At 33.3% G+C, this 27,985-nt stretch overlaps 3 protein-coding genes across 3 annotated transcripts in view; 1 reads left to right on the top strand and 2 right to left on the bottom strand.

The window, feature by feature from the left end:
• Positions 1-8,461: 8,461 nt before the first annotated feature.
• On the bottom strand, positions 8,462-14,497 carry LOC119828993 (spondin-2-like). Its single transcript, XM_038351339.1, has 10 exons — positions 14,349-14,497; positions 13,295-13,482; positions 12,858-13,072; positions 12,457-12,654; positions 11,168-11,374; positions 10,118-10,378; positions 9,597-9,774; positions 9,361-9,412; positions 8,919-9,084; positions 8,462-8,561 (listed from the first exon to the last, which is right to left on the bottom strand). Coding segments are annotated over exons 1-10 (1,554 nt in total). The 5' UTR covers positions 14,351-14,497; the 3' UTR covers positions 8,462-8,474.
• Positions 14,498-15,324: 827 nt separating this feature from the next.
• On the top strand, positions 15,325-16,572 carry LOC119829120 (distal membrane-arm assembly complex protein 2). Its single transcript, XM_038351509.1, has 2 exons — positions 15,325-15,876; positions 16,017-16,572. The coding sequence occupies exons 1-2, from the start codon at positions 15,470-15,472 to the stop codon at positions 16,441-16,443; spliced, it is 834 nt and encodes a 277-aa protein (XP_038207437.1). The 5' UTR covers positions 15,325-15,469; the 3' UTR covers positions 16,444-16,572.
• A 4-nt stretch (positions 16,573-16,576) lies between these two features.
• Positions 16,577-27,985, bottom strand: part of LOC119829170 — a 34,343-nt gene continuing 22,934 nt past the window's right edge. The window contains exons 18-28 of the mRNA XM_038351572.1: positions 27,781-27,913; positions 27,177-27,328; positions 26,395-26,535; positions 25,874-25,994; positions 25,313-25,407; positions 24,713-24,887; positions 24,024-24,157; positions 23,061-23,219; positions 22,027-22,220; positions 21,540-21,660; positions 16,577-21,175 (exon numbers count right to left, since the gene is read on the bottom strand). Of these exons, the coding sequence (XP_038207500.1) occupies positions 21,120-21,175; positions 21,540-21,660; positions 22,027-22,220; positions 23,061-23,219; positions 24,024-24,157; positions 24,713-24,887; positions 25,313-25,407; positions 25,874-25,994; positions 26,395-26,535; positions 27,177-27,328; positions 27,781-27,913 (1,481 nt within the window). The 3' untranslated portion in view covers positions 16,577-21,119. The remainder of the gene's footprint in view (positions 21,176-21,539; positions 21,661-22,026; positions 22,221-23,060; positions 23,220-24,023; positions 24,158-24,712; positions 24,888-25,312; positions 25,408-25,873; positions 25,995-26,394; positions 26,536-27,176; positions 27,329-27,780; positions 27,914-27,985) is intronic.

Here is a 27,985-nt window from a genome sequence, read left to right as displayed (position 1 = left end):
ACAGATTCGAAATTCAAATGTAATATTTTTTTATAATTAAGTGTAACAGTATTTATGGCCAGACTAAGTATATAACGAAGCTTCTAAATATAGTTAGTAACGAAGTAACGAAGTAAAAAATATATATAACGAAGCCTCTATACATAGAATAGTTAAAACTAATCGCAATGAGCCCAAACATTCTTACAAGCCAATAACTCATAGGGCCGTACAATGCCGGACGATCTCCCTGCTGTGACAAACACAATCATTTGTTATTGTTAATAATTAATCCGCGAATGAATAATAGCCGAATACAATTTGTAATTGGAGAATTATTCAGATGATTTATGGAAGCGGTCGGATACGGTGTAAATCTGAATGATATTATCGTTGTCTCGTAAATCTGGGACTAGTTACCCTTGAGTTTTCTACGTGTATACGTAATGTATTAAAATATAAGATTTAAGGTTCATTATTCCATATCAGATTTACTAAGGTGATGAAGTGTTTATGTGCATTAGAAATACTTTATTCGAGTGAAATGGTAATAGGAAACGAAACCTACGTGATTTGAACACATATTGAAACCAACAACACACAATACATTACACTTCCTTTAATTTTTAATTAGATGGTAGCAGAAACATCCCGCATAAATCCAGATCATATTGCATAACGTGTGATATTGCATAATATGTGATGAAGAGATAGAAGCGTATAAGCGTATTCCTTGAAGTAATATAAAAGAAATAAAGGGAAAAACAAGCTTTCAATACATCACAAGAAGTTAACAAATCTTCGGGAAAATATTTCAAACTTGTATATATGCTCTCGTGGCATAAGCTTTTCATTTCATTCATATGCTAACTCCGGGTGTTGCAATATTTCTAAGAGCTTAACTTCGAATCGAAGCCAAGTTTGACTTACCCAAACTCGGATATCTAAAGTTATTTGGTGAAAATCTTGCAGTATTTTTATGTAGGTATATTTTGTGTTGCTTTTAGATATGTTTAGATAGCGCGTCTATTTTGCTTTTCAATAAATTTAAAGAATCTATGCTCTTTTCATTCCATTTTTTATTATGCATACTGCGGTGATTTCGTTTATTCTGATCAAGGTCAAAGCTTGTAATGAGCTCTATAAATAATCAATCTGAAGTCATAATAACCCCATTTGTAATAATGCTTAAATAGGTCTTATTCTATTATTTAGTAGTTCTACTACTGTACTACTACGGTGTCACTACTTCTGTTATACTATAACTAAATACATTACTATGTAACAAAGATAACAAAGCAAATTTCCTTAATTGTTAGAGCACATTTTGTAATTCTTTTAAAATTGCATCGACGGACTGCTGGGAATTGTATAGGTCATTATTCTGATTGTGATTGTAGCAATAAACGTTCAATGGTACCAATAAAGTTGTTAAAGCGTGCATTCCCTATTACGGGATTTTATTGAAAAAGTTGGCGTTCCGTATTACGCACAACATGCTCAAAGGGGAACTTAAATTTAAAACTTAATTCAATTGACTCACTGGTAACGTTGAAATGCTTGGCGTCGATACTTACGAAGTATAAGTATATTTTTGTCTTTATTCTTAAAGGAAGGAACATATTTAGATTAATCTTGTGCAACAGCATCACTTACGAAACTCCTTCGATATGGTTCGACCGATTTTTATGATTTTGTTCCTTGTAAACGTTATGTGGGTCTGATTTTATTTTCAATATAAAATCAATAATAGGATAATCCCACATTATATCATTCTGAATCTAATATTTATTTGGAGTATTAGAAATCCACGTTAAGCCTAGAAATATTAGAAGCATAGAAACGAACAAAAAAGACAAAACAAATCACGCTATAAAATATCCTCTCGAATACTTTTTCCCGAACAACAAAGTGGGATTAAGGAATTTACTTTTACGTTTACAGTTATTACAGATTTTTCTACTTTCAAGTTATGTTTGAACGGTATATAACCATGAGGGTAATCGTTAAACCCTAGAATTTAATCGTAGAAGTTTCAGTAAACGCGAAACGACTTTGGTTAAAAACGTTCGAGTTTAATGTATGAATTTTCAATTAAAATTAACGAGAAAACGGCCTCTTAATTGAGACCTTCACTAAGTGTAATGGGGCTAACGAATATTAATTTTATGTGTGCATTCAAAAGTTTATAACTCTCTTTTATGAAGTAACTATTTTTGCAACGCAGTTCCACTTACGGACACACACTTACAAACTCAATCCTTTAGTGAAAATCCTTTGAAAATCTTTTTATATAAAAGAATACACGGCTATTTTACTTCCAAATGTGATAAAAAACGTTATTTATACAAAGCCTATAAATCGGAATAGACAGACAGACAGACTTTTGCCAAATTCCTCCTTTTAAACCTTTACATATATTACTTGTCACTTATCTTAACTATGCTTAAAAAAGCATTAATTAAATTATTACAATTGGTATTTATAGTCTAATATATACAGGGTGTCCCGCCGTTGGTATAATAAGCTCAATTGGTCTTATAGTTTTTCAAACGCTATTTAATGGAAAGACTATATAAACAACAAAAAGACAACAACAGTGAACAAAATTTAGTTTAAGTTTCGTTGAGCATCATCATCGGCGAGACACCCTGTATTATGAAATATTTGCAACGTATTTTATATGTATATGCTTTATTCAGTTAAGCGACATACTCCACACTCAATATTACAACAAAAATAAAATAAATGCGTCGTCTAGACACAATGTTTCAACTTAGACAAATAGATGGTGCCGATTGCGGGTTTCATTAACCACACAATGAAGACGACAAAATGAAATACTAAAATATATGTAACATCTGTATGTATTAACAAAACCGTAATATGCAGCTAATGTTTGAAAGCTCATTCAATCCTTTTAAGATTCAATTTTCATGTACGTTATATGAACTATTTGCAAGGCAGAGGTGGTCTGTTGGGAAATCTCAAAGAGAAATTGTTTCGAAATGACTCGCTTCAAACTTTAGTGCACTCTAGGGAACATATTAGGATTATGTTCTAATAATACGGTCCGCGATTTGTTTTATTTTTGTGTGGCCTATGCATAGTTGATTAGCTATTTAGTGGTTCCTATACCTTCAATTCTTCATTCGAATTGCTTGTTGCAACGTTTCTTTGTTAAACTTAACCTAATTCGTTATTATTGATGACATATTAAAAAAATATTATTAATAACGAACACGCATGTGTAAGTTAATAGTTTACTTGCTATTCGCCTTTTTTAGATTTTAGATTCGCATTTTTTTATACATATAAACGGACGTAATCAAAGGGAAGACGAATATGAGTACAGTGAAAATAGGAAAATTTTATAATAATATCAATATGTATATATACTGAGACGACAGAAGGGTTTCTGTAAATGCATACTACGTAGTATTACGGTATTGTAAGTAAAATTAACTACATCACGCATTGCGCACTAGCATAGCGCATCCCTACAGTTTAACTAACTATCAATATAGGAATCATTAATAAGTAACAAATAAAAAATGATTATATTAATGTAAAAATGCAGCCCATCGCAGTTATACTTCGCCTCAAACGTTGCATAATTTTAACATATAACTGATCTAGCACAATACTAGTGTGGGTCAAAGGCAAATTGTCAAATTCTAAAGTTTAGTGAAACTTGAGTAAAATTCCCCGTGTCCGAGACGCGACAAATTTCCAAATTAACACAACACAACGAATTAATCTGCAATGCAGTCCCAGAATTACAGATGAATTTAAGAAGCTAAAATAATTATATCAAAAAAGTTTATTACGGATATGTTTGGTTTAAAGAACAATAGCTGGATCGTAGGAGAAATCACGGAGAAACTAATAATAAATTTGAATTCTTATTTATACAATTATATGAATGTAGGTTTTCTATTAATATACTAATAAAAAAGCTAATCTTTGATTAATATGAAATACGAAAGATTTTTACATATTCATCCAGTATACAAAACTATTAAACCTGCCGAAAATAGACAAATAAAATAAATGGCCAAATCAAGCAAAAAAGCGGCATAACTGTTACATAACTGTTAGTCTTTATAACTAAATAATAAAAAACATCGTATCTTTTGTTGGGTAAAGTTAAATATTTGTTTATTAAAATTGCATTTGAGGCTATGACTAAATTTTTATTGTAATGTTAAAAATATTTGAAATATATTAATTCTAATATATAACGTTGTACAATATATTAATCAATAAGTTTCTTAATATTGCTGGATGTATGTTGCCTTTGTTTTAAATTTTAATTAATGTGTTGCAACTATTTTACTAAATGAAAAATGTTTTTGGTGTACGGGGTATCGCATATTAAGTATGTTAGTCCTACAATATTTAATAAAATTAATACATCATTAATTAATAAAGTTAATTGTTAGAAGGATATGTTACACTTCGATTAATTTCAACTGTTTTGCACATATCTTTGTTGTGAAGAATAAAATTATAGCTTATGTGACTTGTTTATTTAGCTTATAGCGGAAAATAGGCTAAAATTTTTCCACGAGCTTATTATATCTTGATGATAGATATAATATAATGTGTCTTTCACGGTTCCCTAAAACATAAATAAGTAATAAATATTACGTGTGTACCTAAGTCTTAATCCTGCGTCACCAAATGGAGTCGGAGGGACCACGTCATGTCATAGGACACCCACGCACCGAACAAATACAATATTATGAGAAACTAGCTTAGGTGTCTCTTATAATATGATATTTACAGCGATAACGTCGCTTTCTGTGAACTGAAAGAACGAAGTAGGATTTGCGATGTAAAAAAAATGGAAACAGGATGGGATTGTTAATTTATTCTTAGAATATTTATGACATCGTTGCCTATTGCCAACGACGTTATCTTGTTATATTGAGTGGTTTTTTATTTAATTATTGTATGACAATTCCCAATTTCTTTTCCATTTCCAGAGGTATGATATCGTTTAACATTCTCCCCTTCACATAAACATCAAATTAATACAATAAGCATTTGTAATACATACAAATTTCGTGCCTTATATATCAGAATGGATTAACAAATTTACAAATTTTACTTTTTTCAAGTTTCGCTGCGTCACAGTCCGGGAACTATAAACAATAAAATTGAATGGATACTTATACAAGCAATAAAAATTAATAAGCGAAGCTCATTCCCCTTCATATATCAATGAAATAGATTTCCGAAAATGGACAATCATTGAATTATGATTAATGAGGCGGAAGTAAGAAAGGCACATCCATTTTGGCCGACTTCCAAGACTGAATGTTATGACCCACTAAAATATGTTGTAAGAACACATTATATGCGCTTACATGAGTTTGCCGACAGAATGGGACACATCAAAAACTTTTTTATACCTTCGTAATGGTGAGGCAATTGTTGTGAACTGCTTTGCCCGCAATAGCATGTAATAGTGACGTATAACGTGTAAATATTTGGTGAGTGGATGTGATATTTGTCTATGATGTTGTTCTGAACTATAGTTTACTGGATTTTGCCCGCAGCTTCGCACGCGTTAAGTTCGGAGAAGTTTAATTGATGTTATTATACATATATACTTTACTCTTGTAGTTATTAAAAAAATATCATCAAAATCTGTTGCGCAATTTAAAAGATCTAAGCATACAGACACACAGAGGACAGAAAGCGACTTTGCTTTATGTTATGTAGTGATATGAGTTTTATATATGCCACCAGCTTTTCGCAGATAGTGGTGTTTTGTAAGTTGTTATCCTAATCCAAGTGGGCCGTTCTTGATTTATATTCGCTGTAACTAACACAACCTTCTTCTACATATAACATATAGATTTGAGCAAAAAGAAAACTCACTTTTTCGAAAAAAATCTAGATAGGGTAATTTTTAATTTTGCGTGGGCAATAATGACACATTATTCAAATTAAAAAACGAACATAGACACGATAAATATTTACTTTCGCATTCGTATATAAAAAAGCATTAAACTCCATTCGTACACAAATTAATTCACAGGTCTCATGACAATAGATAAATCTTTGAGCAACGCCTAATTAACATTGGGAGTCCCCAAAATGGCCAGCGGCTAATGAGTCTATGTTTAAATTTGTTCGAACAAACACACTATTATTTGCCTTTTTATTTGTATCTATAAATTGTAAGTGATTTTTTTATATTAATTTACACCACCTTTCGTGACCACCACAGTGAATGAAGTTTGAAACTGTTCAGTAGTTTCTAAGATTAGCACGTTCAAACAAACTCTCCGTTGTTTATTATAACATGTATAAATTATAAAGGCTATATAATGAAAATATATAACTGTAAACAAATGCCCACGATACTGTAATATTATTATATAATTACTAACCATAACGATTCGACCACCAATAGAAATAAATTAAAGAAAATTAACAGAAGCAATAAACTTAAATCTGACAGAACACAGAAGCTGGATCTGGTAATAGGTATGCAATACCATAACCCATAAGGGTTTAATTTTTCTCGTATTCAGTGTTATCAATATTAAAACGTAAACGACTTAACTTACTCAAACAATACCAGAATAGAGATAGCTATTTAACTAAATTCCTCCCAAAAATTGACTTTAATCGCTTAAGTCGTCGAGTGAATTTTAATCTTACACAGTCTCATTAGGACGTTGTATATCACATTAAGACTCTTTAAGTTATTACTTCGTACCCAAGTTGCCACAGACAATCAAATTAACGAACCAATTAGAGACCATATTCTCTACTTAATCTTGGCATTAAGTCTGTCTCACATAGAACCGAAATGATATAAAATAAAACTTCATTGTTTTAGGATCTTAATTACATTGACAAACAAATAGGACTAACTGTATCTTAGTTTTAATCGAAGAATAGATAGACGAAAATTACGAAACATTGCAAAGAAAAGTAAAACTAGCCACTAATGAAAGACATTTGTTATGTGAACTAGTAGATCGATCATAGTGAAAAGTACATATATGTTCTTGAATTTAAATTCGAGATGTAATTTGAATTAATATATTTTGCTAACTAACACTGTATCATACAAATAGATAAAATATAATGAGAAAAAATTATTGAAGATGCATATAAATCACCATTTATTTCATATTTGATGTTGCGCGCGGCTTCGCTCGCGTGGTCTAAAGAAATTGTCATGGGATTGAGGTGTTTTACTGTTGTAAAAAATCAGTATTTCTGTATTACATAAAATAGCTCCATTGCGGCGTGAAAGAAGAACAAGCAAACACACTTTCACATTTATCATATTTATCATATCATGTAGTATTATGCTTATTAAATACCTAATACTATACAATAAGCAAAATAAATTACAACTACAAAAAAGGTCACCCACGTACCGGAGTATACCACTCCATATAAACAATATCCAATCAAATACAAAAATGCTCACGCGAAAAGGTTGACGAAACGAAAGTTATCTATTAACAAAACCTTCGTTTTTAGGAACGTCGGTTAAATAAAAGAAAAATAGCATTATATCAGGTACATTCCTTAGCTTGTTTGCGCAACACCAACTTCCAATGTAGGTATAAGATTAACGGTGTCTGTCCGGATGCATTCCGTATAATGTCAGATTTACCTTCACGCCACTTTCTGTTATTACAATGTAATGAGATTTCATTACAGCAGCAATGGATTGCGTTTCCTTGAGATCTTTTTATCAAATGAATAGAATCGCAGCGTTTCTCGTATAATATTAAAACTTATGGTTAGAGTTAATTTTGATTAGCATACTTTATATAATTTATATTAACCAAAGAAAATCGCCTTTATCAGTCCTTTGATTGATAGAAAAAATAAGTGAAGTCCCTTGTTCTCTAGAGGTTATGAGGCAAATGTTATACATCTATTTCATCGATTGAATTTCTCTATGGACAATTAGATTTGTTGTGTGTCCTCTCCGGCAATCGAAACCAGGACAATCGGTTCTACGCTCACGCGTCAACCACTATGCCAAGGAGTCTATCTCGAGAAAAAAAAAAACAAAATTTCAAAAATTATGGTTACTTTCTAGGTAGATATATCCTAGGAGCAGTCACCGTTAACAAATACAAGTTTATTTAATGAAAAAAAGGATATTGTCTTAAAATATAAAATAAAAATGAGAATTAATCATAAACGTATTTATTTCTGAATAAGACAAACAATAAATAGTAAATACCTGTACTATCGACATCTTAATACATTAAATAATATTATAATTAATTATTAATATATTAAGTAAATTGTTATAAAAAGCTGAGCAACAAGCTCCCATAAATCTATTTAGTTCAACATACTTATTAAACATATTATACTTTTCATCTTACCAAACATAACGAAGCGCATCATTTTAAATACTTATTATTTCCCAAGACAACAAATAACCCCATGAAAATTGTACAGTCATCGTAAGTAAACTGTTTCTTTTTTATCAAATTTTAACAATTAACAAAACACTGGCGAGACTGCACAGGGCCATCCGAATTTGGTTGACATGAACCAACATTTTGGTTGCTGTCATCCACCTGGAAGGGAAAAAAATAAAACGTATATAATTAAAATTTATGTATTTTTCAATGAACATGTTTCTCGCTAGGTGGGTGAGAGTATATTTTGTTGAGATTCTTTCATTAATTTATTAACTACACCATAAAACCTAAGTATTCGTAAGAAACTTTGAGATTAATTCACATTTTATATTATTTTCTGCCTTTTCAAAAACCCCCTTCATCATTCATAGGACGATTATTAGAAAGCTGCATTAAACATTTTCTTCTGTATTCACCATTAGAAAATTTCACTGAATGACATAGGCTATATATGCACGGGCGAAACCGGGGCGAACAGGTAGTAAAAAAAAACGTCAAAAACACCCAACTCACTTGATAACTTTCATAATACAATTTCTGCATTTGCCTCGATCGTATTTGTGTCCCAGACCCACACGCGCCTGTATCGGGTACACATTCGGTCCATTCGCCCCATGTCCCCAGAGTGCAGTCACGGGGCCCTTGTATTGATTCTAATATCTTTGGTTCTTCATCTTCCCTGCGATGTAATATTTAAATTCACTTATAGAATAATATTTTTTACAATGAATATATTATAGTATTTCTTATCATCGTTTAGACTCAGGAAGTTAATTTTGTTTCTATTTATTCTTATGTAAAAGTCAAATTATCTCTATATAAACTAAATTAAAAAAAACAAGTTGTTTTATATACTTCAAATTACATTTCGATTTTAAATGGCGGTAATTTAACCACTAATGCGTCCTTCGTCACATACTTCGTCATACGATTATGAAACGATTCAAAAACTTACTCTTCAGTATTTTTCTTTTCGACGACTTCTTTTTCTTCTTCAACTTCAGGCTCTAAAAAATAAAAAAAGAATAGGATCATTAGCGCCATTTTGAGATGTTAAACGTGTCGATTTAAACGTCATGGTGTTAATGAGTTTGTATTTAAATTAGATGCTAGAAAAAGACAAAATTAAATTAATCATTGTTTAAAAGTACAAATAAATCTTAGTTGGATCTCATAATATTGGACTTTCACCTTGTTCCTCGTTGCAATCAGCATCCACCAGGGGATACACATCAAGGCGCCTAACTTGCAAGAACGCAAAGGGCTTCAACTCATTGAGATTCATCTGGTAGAACGGTGACTCCTTGTTGAAGGAGCCCACCGCCACGCGGTCCACGGCATCCACGGGGAGTGTTACTGAAGGGGCCGACTAGAACGGAGGAAAAATTAATAGAAAATTCAGTAAAATGAAAAGGAAAAATTAATAGAAAGTTCAATATTGTGTTTACAACTATATGGCTGGGTTGGAAAAAAAGTAAAAAATAAAAAAACATTGTATTTGGGCCCTCCTGCAGGGGTAAACGGTAGTTTGTCTCTGGCAGCCCACAATCACACATCATGTACCAGTATATAAGTGTGTAATCTATGATGTAATTGCACAGTTTTTCAATCGTTTTACCACAGATAACAGAATACTAAGTCTAGTGTATATAGTAAAAACTACGTAAAACTAGTAAGTTTTAAGTACGTAGTTTTCATCCAAAACCGTATACCTCATAAGAGATTCCGTCAACGGTCCCCGCGTCCCACGGATACAATGGTATTTCAGAGGTCTCCAACCACCCTACATCAGTGCACAGCTCGAACCTGGTGGCGCCCAGGAACCAGTCCGGAGACGGCTTCATCGCCACCAGCACTGAGAACAGGTGGTGGACTTTGTCCACGCGGAAGAGGGAGTGGGATGGTTCCCACATGTAGGGGTGGTAGCGGCGCTTGCCGCGGATTAGAGTTCTTGTACCGTTCTGTGGTGACATCTGGAAAATATTGGTTCTTTCAGGTAGGATATAATATGGAAGAAAATGGTTTTGTAGTTTATCTAGGAGAAATGGATGGGAGATGAGAAAAATAGCAATTAGGAGAAAAACTAAAGGTGTTTAATCAGGTTAGCTTAGTTACGATTGAGAAGTTTTATTATGTTTATTTAACTAGGAAATCGCACAAAAAACAGCAATCAGGAATGAAGAAAAGTTTTATTACGAACAGGTTGATTAAGAGTGGTGATAATTATAAACTCTTTTTGGCAGCACTTTCTCTTGCATTTTTCGCTATCACGCCATTGACATAGTATTTCATCCGCCCCTGAATTTCCCTCGCCCATCTCATTACATTTTACATCTCATTCCATATAATTTTTCAATGCATATTTTGTGTGTATAATTTATTTTTGCATTGTGTAATAAATTAATTAATTTTTGTCGTGTGAATTTTGTGTCGATTCGTTTAAAAATGGATTGCAAAATTAGATGAATGATTTCCCTAAAAAGTAGCAATGATTTTTGTTATAGCAACGGCTTACGTGATAATTTACATTTTCACCTACGATATTTTAATACGAGTTTAATTATACACATAAATATAAGAGGAACGCAATCTATGTATTTGGGTATTTTTATATCATACCGTTACATACGTTTATAATCCGTCGCCTATTAAAGAGCCCATCTATGGCTTATGTATATAAATTACAGACCCATTTTACTAAGAAGGCTATGAAGGACATAGAAACATTGAGAGTACAAGAATTTTTATAATAGAATACTTACAGCATCAATGATTTCCCTCTCAACGCCGCTAATATCGGCCTCTTCAGCGAGTTTCTTTAGACCAGGGCTGGCTTTATCACCAGGCTGCCACAAAATGTAGGAGAACGAATGAGAAGCGCCAACGATGTGACTAAAACCGTTATCATCAGGTCTGCTGGGGTAGTAGCGGGGATGAGTCATTCTTGACCAGCGACCTTTGAAAGTTACCTGCAAATGCGTAATTTTCTTATGACACAAAGTTGAGGAAGTAAACGACAATCGGTTATAAACCCACGAAGTTATAAATGTACAAACATTGAAAAATACTTTACGAATTGTAAGACACCATAGTTTTCGGATTATTGGTGAATAATATAAAGTAAATGAAGCCGGTCGGTTATATATAATTCGTTTATTAATATCGAATGGAAAAACAATATCTGCCTAATTTTCACACAGTATCGCTAGTAAATTAAACGCACTCACTCAGAGTATTAAGTAAATTTATGAAACTTTCAACAGAACCGTAAAATTTGCTAACCTAATGAATCAATTGCCGATTTATTTCGTTAACAACGTTAGGAAAGACTAAATCCAATAAAGACAGCACTTCCAAATACAAATTGTTCACGTTAAAGTTATAAAATACAATTATAAATCTAAAATCTCCGAGATCCTTAATACGGTTCCTCGTTTACAGTTTTGTGAATGCTTTATATAAAGTAACAAGTTACAACTTTGATTTCAGTTCTGCGCTTAATAACTTACGTAAACTTATAATTACTTCTTCTGGTTGAAAGCATTGTAAACGCGAATTATCCTCAGTTTATAGACAGCTTTGACTATATATTAATATGCAGTAGGTCATCATTTCATATATTTTTTTAACATTTACTCCACATAATATCTTTTCGAATATAATGACATTAATTTTTATATTCGCCCGCGTAGCCATAGGAAAAAATAGACAGTCCGAGGTATTTCCCGAATAGTTCCCGTTGCCGTAAGATGTCCGAGCTAATTACTCTCGTGTCCTTTCTCGGATCTCAAACCATACCTGAATCAAATTTTAATTATAATATTGTAGTCTGGACAAGCACACTTTCTTCCGACGTGTTTACAACGCGAGTGACGTTGCAGGTTACAGCTAGTTTATGATATTAGTATATACCTATATAGGTAATTGTACTACACGGCTAATCTAGCCCGTCACTAAAGAATCGTGTGTGTGTGTATGTGTGTTTTGTTTTCTCTATTAAATTTAAAAACCTAAAAAATGCTAATGCGTAACGAAGAACAAAGAACCTAACCTCATATCTAGCCTCACTGCAAAGGTTGCAGGTATCCACTGGGGTGTATGGAGGAGAATCTAAAGGCCGACGATCATCTTTTTCCAACAAAATCGTGAGATTCTCCCCAATGTGCCACACCTCTTCGTTTTCAGCCACCATCGCTCGGAGACGGACCTTCTGGTTACGGTCATTCTGTTTCGGAGATACCCAATGCACCTGAAATGTACATACTATATTTGACATATTTCTTCCAACGAATATGTAAGGTACCGTTTAAGCCCGTGTTTCCTTAGAACACGTTTTCCATTGCTACAAGTTCATTTAGTTAAAACAAGTTTTTCTTATATACATTATATGTACGTAACACCTATTATTAATTTATTAAACAAATTAGGCCTGAAAGTATCACAAAAACTTACCTCAACTTTATACTTATCGGAATTATCAGTATTCTCCACAGAGTTATAACACCGCTCACTGTATCTAGACTGCTTGTGCGTGTCTATAGTTTTGAGGCTTCCTACGTCTATGGACTTGTGGTCAAACTCATATGTCGTGTTGTCGACTTCAGGATCTTCCACGGTTATCATGAACCAACGGAATGGTCGTGTCGAATTGTTTGTTGTCAGCTTTACTGAAAATGTATATAATCTGTCTTAAATTAGGTATATAATAAAATTTTAATAATATCTCATTTCCTAGCATTTTAATAGTTAACAAATATAAGCAACACCAAATGTACAAAATAAAGCATATTTTCGATTTCAACTAAATTAGAAGTATCTACTTTAGTGTTGGTACGCATAGCCAAGTATGGATATAACGTATTTTCAAATACTTATTCAATAAGTCTTACAAACATAAGTCTGATCCGGGCGGTAGATATTAGTGTCATTGCCCTTAGTACTGATACTCATTCTGTATATGCCCTTATTCTCGCTCGGTGTCCGCACCGTCGCTTGGGGCGGTGTTTGATCGCATTTTGCTTGTTGTCCCGTGCATATATTAATTATTAATAATAGTAATACTGTTATTTTTAATAACCTGTAAATAAAGTTGTAAAGTTGTTGGGTGCAGAAAAAAATAGCGGAATTAAATGTTTTGCTGAGAGGGTGAAAAATGCATTAATTTTTGTATTTCATTTAAATAACGTTCACAACCATTAGAACTAAAAATATCTTATATATAAAATTCTCGTGTCACAATGTTAGTAACCTTACTCCTCCGAAACGGGTGGACCGATTCAAATGAAAATTTTGTGTGCATATCGGGTAGGTCTGAGAATCGGCCAACATCTATTTTTCATACCCCTAAATGATAAGAGTAAGGCAGAACAGCGTTTGCCGGGTCAGATAGCATCTATCTATATTCTATACCTAAAAGAAAAATCTTGACTTTCAGCACTCCATTCATGACTTTATATCGTCGACACACCTAAGTTTTAAGGAGTCAAAAATTTGAAGTTTTTCTTAAGCACGACTATATGCGCTGTTATACTTCTGTATACTGTATCCGCTTTAGACATAAATATATATAATATATATATATGATAAAGTAGGACAAGCAAAAAGAATTCAACATTCCAAAATAGAGTGAGTTATAAATAAACAAGCGATGCATGTAAAAAACATACTGTAATAATAATTATGATCCACCAAAATTTGAGTGAAATATACCCACATGTGTATTTCATGCTAATCAGTTCGAAGCCAGTAAATATTTGGCATACTACGAGTTAAACACGTGCTTATGTTTATGTTTACTTTATAATAATACATATTATTTCCATTAATAGGTTAGAAATGAAGTGATGTAGAAATTGTTAGACACATAAACAAATCAAGGCGGATATCATTAAGAAGCATTCCTATTTGATGCAAAATAGAACTTAAAATATAAGAAATACATACATTATCAAGACTTGAACCTTTTTCAAACAGAAACTATAAAAATTAAATAAAGTTTAGTTTTAATCTACGCTTGCATTCTTTAAAAATATTGTTTAATAATAATGAACGAGGAAAGCTTGATTGGAATTGATTTGGTTATCGCGACGTCAACTGTGAACGCTCTGGGTTGAAATAAACCAACGAAGCGTCCTCTTGGAAAGTTGCCAAAAGCAACTTTGGAAAAGAATTAGGGATTGTTCACATTCATGAGCATTTAGAAAAGTTCATAAACAGATGAAGACATAAATACCTATACACTTTTCCATGAGCATAAAAATAGAATACGTTAGTTATTAGGTCTACGTTCATTATACAAAATTATTGTTAGTGATTACACATGATCTTTTATTATCATGCTAAAAAAATACTGTACTAAAAGCTGTTCTTATTTTTAGAGAACGAATACTATATAATGGTAGGTATCGAGTAAAATCCGTCTGATCAATGGTTTATAGAGATATAGAACAAAGGTAAAATTAAGGTGTTAAACTTTCACTGAAAAAAAAAGGTGAATTCACAAAGAACAGTTCAAAGTTTTTGAATAAATTATTTACCAAAGAAACGCTCATTTTTTTTTGTTACTAATAAATAACAACATTTTCATGCTACTTATAAATAACAATATCAAATACGTTATTTAACAATTTAATACTCTATTTAAATTTAATTTATCCTAACGTTAACATCATTCGAATGGTTTCATAAACTGTTAATTATACCTTGCTCTCCAGTTGAATACTTTTTATAGCCGTAGAAGATAATACATTTTCTCTATCTCCATCATTTCTCTGCCAATTTTATTTTTTAACACAAGAAACTAAAAATATATTTAAATATTGGTGCTTACACTTAGAATCTAGAGAAGTTTCAAAACGAACATTGTTAAAATAAGCCGTCAATGTCAGTCAGCTGTTCGACAGATGTCAACTCCCTAATTTTCAAAGTCAAAACATATAATTTCGTGGGCAAAGAAAACAATAAAGGTTTTAAAATATATTTTATATAATGTATATCTAACGTTACCCATTAGATATAGTTATTAAAGATTATAATTTTAAGTTCAAAATTGTAATATCTATAAAATGGCTTTCAATATTAAAAATAAAAATCTACTTCGTCGTATTTACTCTATTCGACATTATAGTGAGTCTGAAAATAAAACATCTATATATGAAAAACATGAAGCAGGCCCTCAACCACGTAAAGTATATGATCAGGTATATACTGAATGGCGCAAACCCTGGATAAAGAGGGAAGGTGAACAGATAAGCAAATTAAACATTTTCGTAGAGAAAAATCCTAGCATGAGCATTTTAAACGCTATGCAGAAAATTCCGCATATCACATTTGAGGATGTTAAGGAATGGTGGATACAAATGAAAGAACTACAAGAAATCGAGAACCAAAAATATTTACCAGAAAGAGTTACAACTTTAGGCCATAACCTTGCTGCTGTTCATTTCTTCACATATCGTCAAGCAACTGTTAGGTTTGTAATTAAGACTTTTTTTATGTAGCAAAGAGTATTTTTTTTATTTATAAAGTATTACAATTACAATGCTGCAAAACTAAATATTATAATTTATCATTTTTATTAATTTTTTTAAATTTAATACTTCTTGTTTTCAGGCTAAGGGGTTCAAAGGAATGGATAGGTGGAGATATCACAGAACTAAAACTACCCTCGAGATTTATAGATGGCTATTTTGTTGAGGCTGTTGATTGTACTAATTTCCATCGTAATGGTATTAGATATGAAGGAATCCAAAACTTAACAGGTCTCAACTTCCTCAAATGGTTGTCGTTAAAAGGCAATAAACATGTTGATGTGTGGTGTTTGGATAGATTAGCTGGCCAGAATGGAAACAGCCTAGAATATTTAGACATAACCGGGTGCAATATATGTGTGGGCTCAATTTTAGCATTAGCAAGAATGAGAGCATTAAAATTTTTGGTTCTCACTGATCCTGGTGACGATACAGAACTCCAAGCTGCTCTCTCATGCCTTGAAGAGGAAAACCCTGATATATTAATAAAAACGGAAATGCCAACATAATTAGTTTAAATAGAACAATTTGTATTTAAAATATATTGTTTGCTAGTACGAAACAGAAGCCTGTAAATATGACAATGTGTGTTCAAATTTGCTTCTATAAGGAGAGAGAAATAAAATAAATAAAACACAGAAACGTTTTTGAGGTTTTATGTTTAAACATAAGTTCGTACAATGATCCAATATGCTTGAACAATGTGTCCGCAGTAACTGTTGTCTTAGATATATCTGCATGTAACATTCTCCTCCTTTCCATTACAAAGAATATTATATTGGTCCATAAATTGGATTCATTTAAAAAACTTCACTACAATGTGACATCCATTTCAGATTTTTAAAGGTCATTTTTGTCTAATTCAATCTAGTTTACATTAAATTGAACACTTAAGTCTAAATAAACCATTTTAAACAAGTTATTTACAAAGTATGCCGTTTTGACTAAACAATTAGACTAATACCTTATTTAGAAGAAATAAATAACGAATATGAAATGCTTCATTTAAAATGTCGTTTTTGAAATTATAGCTAACATCTCTTAAAATATAACATTACAACTTGTTACAAGCAACAAAGTTTATTCAGTCTAAATAAACTGCTTATTACCTGGGTTATTGACTGACAAAGCCTAGGTGAATGTCGCGCGTCCGGTTTCGTACACTATGCTAAGATCTGAGAGTCAATAAGGCACTAGTAATACGCAGCATTGATTTTCATATTTGTTATTACACTAACACAAACCATCCATTCACGAATCATCACCACACCGAAGGACTAACAAAATGTGTGGACATTTATTTTAAAGCAAATTGAAACATTAATACAAACCCTCAAAAGTGTAAACAAAGACCTTGTCATCACCAATAGGTATATCAAAACGAATAACAACCTTTGCTTTAACTGGAATATTTTCGAAAGCTCTTTTAGATTAAGTTCATCACAGCTATATTGCGTTTAATCGATATTTGTATTTCTTAAATTTTGAGTTCCTGACAAGATCTTTAAATTATATGTATATACCTATAATTGTTAAACAATAAATTGTGAATTTAGTGCATTAATATTAAACGATAATACATATTTATGTTTAAAAACAGAAAGACATTGTAGTGAAAAAAGGTTGAATTATGTAGACTGGAATTATCGAAACATTCAAAATTGTCTATTCAAAATATAGTAGGTACTGATTAGTCTATTAATTTAAAGTTCTTATAAACCTCATGAATCTTACGTCGACATAAATTTATTTCCTTGATACAACTGCAAATGATGACAAACAATAATGACAACGCTTTTCATAAAATTAATGAGGCTTATATTCACATACATATAAGATTATTACCTAATTATGAAGTGAATTGATCTATCAGTTATAAACTTTAAGAAGGAATTAATGTGAGGAAATTGAATACGATATGTTAATCGAATTAATGAAATTAAAAATTACGTTAATTTATTTAATATACCGGGTGTTGTAACCATTTTCTCATGGCAAGCAAGAAGGAAGCCAGAACCAGTCGGTTCTGGCCATAAAATCTATAAAAAACAATCATATTTATATATTCCTTCTACACACAGTCACACAACATCTTTAGAGCTCAAGGAAATCTGTAAATATGGTAACAAGTGTTTTACATGTATATGTAAACAATCATGAATTCACTATATTATAATTTTCTCATTTATATATATTTCGTACGAAGTCGCTGTGGAAGTTAAACTACCTTACATTCGCTTACACAACACTACACAATTAGGCCTGAATTTAACTAAATATCGAATTGACCAATAACTTTTTTCGATTTCATGTTAAACGATATCACGATTGAGGGGTTTTTTTTTTATTAACAAGTGTACTGTTTTGCACAAGAAATCTGTTACTTGCAAAAGCGTATAAAAATGGATTTGCAAAAAATATCAAACTTATGTTTCAAAGAATAACACGCCGCAATTTTGTATTATATTTTATTATGTCGATACTATGCATCAAATTGAAACTTTTTTCATCTTAGATTTGAAACGCAATTCTATAATTATATTTTTTTACCCAACAATTCCAAAACATTAAAACGAACATGAGCACGCGCAGGTTGTAGTTTAGTACATTTTCAATAAATTTCGTTTCTATGCGTCGTTTTTATTTGAACAAGATTAAGGCTAGCAAAATTTTGGAAAGCAAATTTTAAAAACCCTCGGTACTTAAGCTGAATTGCACTTAACCGGTTTTAATTTTTCATCCATACTAAGACGTATACGCAACAACAGCCACTCCACACCTTTTTCTGTCAAAAATCAGTAAGATAGTTTAACTATGTCGTTTATCGATTTGACGGTCGTTAACATTCGGAATGAAGTTACATACTAGTACATACATTTCTATAAAGATAAGATTTAACAGTGCGAAAATATTCTCTTACATTATATATTTAATAAATTCTCTTCACTTCCGGACTCCTAAAGCAATTATCTAACTCGAAAGAGATCATTTAAAAATACAATTTTGATATAATATAAACATTTGTATTGGCCGAAATTTTACCGAGTATAAATAATATATCTCATCTAAAATTAGCATCTAAATAAAAAACCTAATTACTTTGAGAGCCAGGAACACTTACTGCTAGATTAAAATATAATCTAATATTTACAGTGAGATTGTTAATGTATAAATATTGATTTAACTAGTGTTTTTAATGATTTGAGCTGATTCTGTAAAATGTCGATAAAGGTAAGACTGCTACAACTTATCGTAAGGGCGGGCTCACACTAACACATATATTGCAACGTTTATAAACTTAAGTCTCACATCATAAGTGATATTTATTCCGATACACCAAACCGCAATTGTTTTACAGAAACACGTGACTACATTTGTTGCGTAACTTATATGACGTATAGAAAGTGAAGGCGCAGAAGTATTGATAAACAATGGCATATATTGCGCAGTTTGTCAAAACAATTAAAAATATTTGCGCACCCGCCATAGACAAAAGTTCCCTTAAACATAACTTACACATACAAACATGGCATCGAATCAAACCACTGTCATCTTAACGCAAATCACTGTACATAATTAGATATTTAAATAAGTAGATATTCATTTTATAAAATGAAAAAAATAATAATAATAATAATTCAAACGCGTGGAAGACGAACATCACAACATAAAATAGAAAATGATAAAGACCTAAACGATTAATTTTTGCACCAAAAATGGCCCCTATTGATAGCGTTACGATCAGCTTGCAGCGAATTTAACTATAAAACCAGTGGATCTATATAAATTTAAAACGAAACCAAGGAACCAATAAAAAATCCGTCATGCTACCAATAATATCGCTATCAATACTTATGTATTAATTATACAGAGGAGCCGATATACACAGTCCGTATTGCATCAACATTTGGTACTCTAAATGCAAATAGACACCATTAATTTTGATATAGAGCCAAACGCCAGGTTATCTACCAATGTGGGGCTTTGATTTTCAAAATTAGAATGTTTCACCAATCATATTTAAAACAGTTTTAAAAAGTAACCTTATCATAACAAAGAGTTTAATTAATTTATTTTAATTTTTTTATTGAATAAACTAGGCCCTTAAAAAAAGCGTTAATAAAAAAATGTATTCACCCTTCAATTGGTGACTTAATTATCAACCCCGTATTGATCGATCCCCACTTTCCCTTAACTGAACTTAACGTTAATGAGTATGTAATACAATACATACATTCGATTATACAAATATAATATCCTACATAATAATATATCCAACAAAATACAAATAAACATTGAGATCGTGCACGTTTGAGTATATGATAACTAAATATGATATTCAACCATGGAATTAATGGATAGGCTGTATGAAAAATAGAATTTCCGTAGCGTAAATTTAACCATACCGATAACCGATCTTATGACACTATTTCTAATCTTAATTTTAAATTTCGAACCGTTTTGATGAACACAGTAACAATAAGAATCGTAACATCGTGCCGTCTCCTCCTCGCCTATTAGAACGTTTAGGTTAGAGCGAGACAGCACGACACAAGCTTCATTTACAAGCGTTATTTTGAAAAAAGAATTTGTCTACAGAGTCGTAAGAATTCTACTATTGGGATACATAAGTGCATATATTAAAACTGTGAATAAACAATATTTTATCATAATTAGTTACACCCGCGTCCCATAACACTCACGCACATAACATTTTTTATTTATTTTTTGTATTTTTCCTTATACCTAATAAGTTTTTGGTTATTACTAATTATAATATAACCAATTGCCACATCGCGTATTGAATGCAACTAAGGCATGCTACGAATTTCGATAGATTAAGACTGAAAAAGTAAATCATATGAGTTTCACTCCACCCATTGCAGTACGAATTGTGAACAAAATCAATTAGCTATTCAGATGTATTTTTATATTTAAAACGATCCTCCTCAAAATAAGAGCATAACAAGAAGATGGATCTTTTAAACAGGCTGTCAAAAAGCCCTCAACCAATCGAATATCCGTTATCATAGCAACCGCGTTCCTTCCGACTGTTCCACCTACACTGCTGCTTCAACACAAGCATGTTCCACAATTCGAATCCTCTTACGTAGATGGGGAGCAATGTACATCGTATAACGTTGATTCATTGCTGCACTACAATGGAGAGGGTGTAGCCGCATCGCTAACTGGCCGTGGAGGTCGGCTGCAACGCGGCCGATACTAACGGCGAGTTTATGTCTAGAAAGAATTAATTATATTTTTAATTAATTTAGGTAAGAGATAGAACGTTTCCGAACGTGTCATAAAAGTAAAATAAATAATTGACTTAAAGAAATAAGTGATTATAAGATTAATTGTTTTATGTCAGATCCACGTATGTAAATGCATCATATTATTGTGCTACAACTGACGCATGGCTTGCACGTCGAATTGATTTATCAGAACTACATATTATAATATAAAATAATTCACCAAGTTTTTTGAAGCATAAAAACAAATTTTCATACCGGACTACGTTTTAACATACCAAAAATAGAGTATAATAAAATGCGTCTAATTTAACTTTAAAACAACATAAACATCAATCCAATGAAAAACTCACTAGTAGGCGTGTTGACTTCGGAATGCGGCGTGAGATTGGACTGCGCCATCAGCTTCTGTCGCACTTCGCGTATCTTCAGCTGCAGTGACATCTTAGTGGGGAATATGTCCGTGTGAGCCGCCTGGAACACAAAATTATGTATTATATTATTATTAAAGGTATGGTTTGATTGAATGCGTTCATAGCGCGCGTTATAGCGCCGGTTTGCGTCGCACTACACGCTAAATAATAAATATAATATAAATTAATCTTATTTTGTATCAAGTATGAATAGCAAGTGAATCTCTAATAAACAACAAAGGCACCACCATCCGACATATTGTATATTACATTCATTTTATATATTTTTACACTCAACACTTTGTGGCGCCCGGAACAAAACACAAACAATAACGAAACAGCACAATGTGTAACTGTCACACTTCCACTCCGTAAACACCCGCACCGAACCAGAACAGAGCGTGGGTGGGGGGGACACAAGACCCACCTGGAAGCTGGTGGTGGCCTGCGTGGTGGGGAACATGCCGTGGTCCTGGAACAGCTTGAGCACGAGGTGGCGGCGCTGCTCGAGCACGCGGCGGTGGCCGGCCTCGCCGCGCGCGCCCGCGCCGCCCGCGCCCGCCGCGCCGCACGCGCCCGACCCCGGCGTGCGCGGCGACATCTCCTCCATGCTCTCCGACACTGCCGCCGCACGGACGGAACGTTATGTATATATTATTATATACTTATATTATAAAGCTGAAGAGTTTGTTTGTTTCTTTGTTTGAAAGCACTAATCTCAGAAACAACTGGTCCGATTTGAAAAATTCTTTCAGTGTTAGATAGCCCATTTATTGAGGAAGACTTTAGGCCATTAGCCATTGGCGGACCGCTAATTATTTATATATGTACTACAAATGATGATTTCCTCAACCGACTTCAAAAAAAGAAGCATGTTATCAAAAGGCCTGTATTTTTTTTTTTTTTTTAGTTTTTTATCTCGTGCATTGTTTTTGGGTGAAACGATTGCGCCACTACAATTTGGTCTAGTTCGAACAATGTGTAAGCAGTTTAATTTAATCATTTTTAATCCCCGACGCAAAAAGAGGGGTGTTTTAAGTTTAACGTGTGTTTATGTCTGTCTGTGGCAGTCGGACGAAACTGCGGGCTTATTATCATCTATTTTAAAGAATCTTTCCTAAGGAAAATATTTTTTTTTAATGAACAGCACCACAAAAAACATACTTTCTTAGGCTTAAACAAATACATTATCTAAAAAATAACATCCTTCTTAACCATCTCCATTTTAATACGTAACATAATTTTGTATCCTCAACTAAACGACAACGACATTGTGTTCTACTATACCATACTTTTCTTGACTGGCCATAAAAATATCAAAGTCACATTTTAGTAATTAAATTTTTCTAAACACAAAACTCAAACTCAGAAAAATCCTAATAATACAAAACCAAATCCATAATTTACAAATTTTTATCACACGTATGTAATATGTATATCATATAGTCCAAAAATGCCCACCTCTGAAGGTGTCGATATTGAAGTCAGGCCCGAAGAACGTGTTGCCCACCAGCTTGGTGGTGGTGTGCGGCGTGGCGCCGTACGAGTGCGGGGTGGGGATGCCGTTGCCGTTCATCACTTCCGCCTCGATTTGCGGCGTCACGGATGTTGTTTCGTCCTCTGCGAATGTTATATTATTTGGAAATAGAATATGTAAATGGAAATTCTTTGTGGAAAAGCAAACAATACTTACTTGTCCCAGCTCCGCGCATATATGCCAAGCATATGGGAGCATTTAATCCGGATATAAAGTATCCTATTTCCCAAGTCAGGTCCATACCCTGTCTGTATATCAAATTGCATCAAAATCCGTTTAGTAGTTTCAGCGTGATTGACGGACAAACATCCATACAAACAAAATTACACATTTATAATATTAGTGTGATAGTATGATAGTATGATGAAAACGGTTTTACACCAATAACATTACAATAGACAAAACTTACTTTAAAAAACATGCAAAGGCGGTTTATACGCTAGATGACGATCTCTACCAGGATCTACTACAAAAAATTATAATACTCGTATATAATCAAAATTTTAATTATATATATTTCCTGCATCAATAGGCACCACTGCTGGTGCCGGAATTAGCTCGTTCAAACCCTTTTTATACAGGTAAAAATTACTTAACATTAGAGTAGGGTATCTTAAAATGAGTCAATAATCACTTATAAAGAAAAGCAAACAAAGTTCTAATATCATATCTTAGCTAATTTTATAAAAGCAAAGGTGTGTTTGATTGCTTGTCCTTATTGATATCAACACAGTGATTTTATGACATCATTTCTGAGGAGGCTATAGAGCCACATAGACACCGCGATGAAACGTCTCACCTTCAATCCCATAGGAATTTTCTTACACTACGCGAACGGAAATATAGTAAATAATAATAAAAAAAAACCCAAAGAAATGAACACGCACCGATCTTGGCGTGTTTCTTCCGCAAGTAGAGCTGCGGGCTGCGCGGCACCACCATGCCGCTGGGGCTGGCCGCCTCCGGCTTGAACTGCGGCAGCGTGCTGAACTTCGCCTCGAAGTTCACCGTCTCCAGCACTCTGCGATACATATTCATTGTATGGCATCATGTTGGGTCAAGGCCCTTTTTCAGAAAATGTAGTACACCACACAGATATTTTATCTCAGCAAACAAACAATTGTTTAAAATTTATTCGTATCATTTTTTTGTTAATTTCTTTATTATCATTCTTATGTACATACATTTTTCATCTATCTTTCATGTTGTGTACCTTGTTTCTTGAAATAAACTATTCTATTCTATTCTAATTACTGACCAACTGCTCACCACGACCCTAATGGTGAAAGAGTTTTTGAAATCGGCCCAGTGGTTTTTGCGTGACAACGATACAAGCGAACAAAAATACAAAAGTTTCCTTTTTATAACATAAGTGTAGACTACCGACCCGTTAGTTTGCCGTACACTTAGGCGGGAAAATAAATCTTTTCTACAAATAATAAATATAATTTAATAAAACACCCCTTAATGATAGGATCAACTAAAGTGCTTCACTTGCTCTTATACATAAGAGGAGTATATGTAACGAAATTATTTAATCCTGGCGACCCTAACCAAGATAATAAAGGATACATACTTATCCCTTCCGTCCTCGTTGCCCTTTTTAAACAAACTCTTCTTCAAAGAAGGACTGGGCAGGTTCTCAATTTTCTTGGGCGATTGCAACGACTCCGGCGTGTCAAAGTGTGGTACCGGGTTGCTTTCCGAGCGAGGCACGCTTTGGTCGCTGCCCACTGAACCTGTGGACGCTCCTGAAATGGACATAAGTACATGAAAGTATATATGATTAAATGATCAAATAAACTTATAAATCTGCTTGAAAATTTTAAGTTAGAATAGACGAAAACAGACATTAGGTTCTTATTTAATCCGAAAGAGCATTTTTATAACAACGAATTTGATATTATGCTATCAATAATAAATTAAGGTATCTGTAAATAATAGTTTGATTTATATTATTCATAGCAAAATATAAATATCTGTACATTTAGAACTTTGCTGCAGCTTATATAAAAGATTATACTTGTACATTTTACAATCAAAATTTTCTAGCACTATAAAATAATTATTCTGTAATACAAATTTACTAGTGCACAAGTACAGATTCATTTTTATCACATTGTATAGGTATTTATATCTACAAAATAGTGATATTCTTTGATAATGAAATACAAACCTCTACTAAGTCTCTTTTGCAGCGGCGCCCGTCCCAACTGCGCAGGAGTCGGTGCGAGGGGGAACGGACGAGTCTCTTCCACTCCATCCCACTCACTGAGATTAGCAAATATTTGTGACATTTTATTTTTTGTTCTTGAATTATTGTTAGAATAACAATTTGTACATAAACATACTGATTCCAAAACTCTAATGAAAATTATTTCCACATTATTTTCAAAATATGTTTAAAAACAAAAATAAATAATATTTCATAACCTTTCATGGCTTGTAATGATGTACTGTGTATGTAATGTACTTGTAATGACCTTCATTAAAACTACCGCATTCAAACAAACGAATGAAATGAAAAAAAGAATAGCCCTTTAAATATATTTTTCGAGTCAAAATTTTTCTAATTCCAATAAAAACAACTAAACAGCCTTCAAATTGTCCTTCAAAATCCTTAAAACTGCTTCACCCGGTCGAAAGATCAAAAATTACAAAGCTACAAAAATATACTCGAATTAGGCCTAATAAACTTTTTTTTAATACAGTTGAAAAATATGAAAGTCATACTCACGTATTAGGTTTGCTGATTGGTGCACTGTTGTTACTGTTGAGACTGTTGTTACTCTGCGACACTATCACAGTTGGGGGGGCGCTTTGGACCGTCTGCGTGGGAGTCTTGTTTGTTTCCACTTCTGTAATCATTTCATTATAATAACAATTTGATAATCGATTTATGAAATAGAGTGATTTATACACCTAAATATATCATTGGTGTACATTATTTAGTTTATTACGATGATTGGTAATAAAAGAATCTAGTTTATTTGAGTTTAAGTTTAGCCCTAACTACGAATATATAATAAATTTATCAGTAATTAGACACATTTTTTTATCTATAATAGGGCAGCGCTTGACCACGATCTCGCCTGATGGTAAGCTGAGGTGTGGTCTAAGCAGAAACGCGCTTCCCTAGAAGGTACCTGTTCACTCTTCTCTTGATATTCCTAAAAATACCCGCAACAAAGAGAACTATTGCTGCGAACAAAATCGCGACTACACCATCATATAGATTATCAATATATACACACGTACCAGTAAAGGAAGGCACGTAAAGCCGCTGCAGAACATAGTGCAGCTGGTTGGCGTGCGGCGCGGCGTCGGTCGGCGGTTCCGGCGGTTGGCTCGCCTTGATGAACAGATTGCCTGACGCGTCCACTGACAGCGTTATCGGACCTGCCAGTTTGTGTGACGTTAAGAGAAATATATTTCAATTAAAATTAATTCATTTATTTTGTTATTAGAGACCAGATGACAGAAATTGTGAAATATGGCACATATTCACATCGAACGGTTACGGATGTAAGATTTAATGAAGCCCAAAGCCATAAAGTAATGTAATGGGTATTGTAGTAATTGAGCATTGTATCCTGTGGGTGTTTTTAGTTAGTCTCAACGGTTAGGAAGTCATTTCTTTTAACTATATTAAAATGAAAAAATAATCACTACTATATGACTGTTAAAATAATGTTATCAGAAGAAGCACAACAACACCTCAGATAAATAAACATTTTGTGTTGGTGTGAGTATAATTCCATTGAAAAAGTTGTAACTAAATAAAATTTGAATTATTTAAATCGCATGACTAACTTGGCATAAGCAAACATAACTTTTTCATCAAACTAACAATATATCATACAAGCGTTCCACCCTGACATCGCCTGCAGTACGTTATATACGTACGTATACTCAGGGATCGCGTACACATCCAACGGTGAAATAAAATTTTTAAATCGGTCCACTAGTTTCTAAGATTAGCGCATACAAACGGACAATAACAATTTATAATATAGACTCTCACAACAAAGTTTCCATACCGGTAGGTTTGCTATCGCCGATGTTCCGGTTGACCAACGTCACGCTCTTGAGCAGGGCGTTGCTGAGCGCGCTGGGGGGGGCGGGGGCGGGGGCGGCCGCCTGCGCCGACACGCCGCTCGATATCACCTGCACACCGCTGCTCGCCGCCGGACTGTCGGCGATTGCAATTGAATACATTATTATTGAATAAATATGCATGTTTCATTTTTAGTTTTATAGCATTGTAATCCTACTATCCTACTAATATTATAAATGCGAATGTTTGTAAGGATGTGTGTGTGTTTGTTGCTCTTTCACGCAAAACTCTGCTGAACCGATTGCAAGGGAATTTGGTACGTAGACAGCTGGACAACTGAAATGACATATAGGCAACTTTTTATTCCGATATCCCTACGGGATACAGACTTACGCGGGTGAAATTGCGGGGCGCAGCTAGTAATATTCCCTCCTCACAGATGAATGACCTCCTTTAACTAATAATCTCAAAAATAACGAAAGGTTCTGAAATCTTAATTACATTTCTTTTTATTAGAAACACTCCCAAAACGGAGTAAATCGTAGTCATTTTTTTTCTCTTAATAAATAAATATTTCTTTAACGTACCTAATGATGCTCGCGATGGCGCTGTCCAGCGCCGCCTGCGTGGACATGGGCTGCGCGGGGGCGGGGGCGGGCGCCGGGCCCGCCGCGCTCGCCTTCACCGCGGTGAACGCCGTCCACTGCCGGTGGCTGTCGCCTGCGAGATATCCCATTACTTTTAGAAATTAAAAAATATTTAAACGGATTTTAAACGCGATTTATTCATTAT

This window comes from Zerene cesonia, chromosome 9, assembly GCF_012273895.1.
Source record: "Zerene cesonia ecotype Mississippi chromosome 9, Zerene_cesonia_1.1, whole genome shotgun sequence".
Taxonomy (NCBI): domain Eukaryota; kingdom Metazoa; phylum Arthropoda; class Insecta; order Lepidoptera; family Pieridae; genus Zerene; species Zerene cesonia.
Note: the sequence above shows the minus strand (reverse complement) of the source record. Positions and strands in the feature narration are given on the sequence as shown.

Coding starts and splice junctions, on each gene's coding strand:
- LOC119829120 (XM_038351509.1), top strand. CDS start 15,470: ATGGCTTTCAATATTAAAAATAAAAATCTACTTCGTCGTATTTACTCT. Junction 15,877..16,016: donor TATCGTCAAGCAACTGTTAG/GTTTGTAATTAA, acceptor TCTTGTTTTCAG/GCTAAGGGGTTCAAAGGAAT.
- LOC119828993 (XM_038351339.1), bottom strand. Junction 10,379..11,167: donor AGAGGGAAATCATTGATGCT/GTAAGTATTCTA, acceptor AATATTTTCCAG/ATGTCACCACAGAACGGTAC. Junction 9,775..10,117: donor TTGACGGAATCTCTTATGAG/GTATACGGTTTT, acceptor CCTCCGTTCTAG/TCGGCCCCTTCAGTAACACT.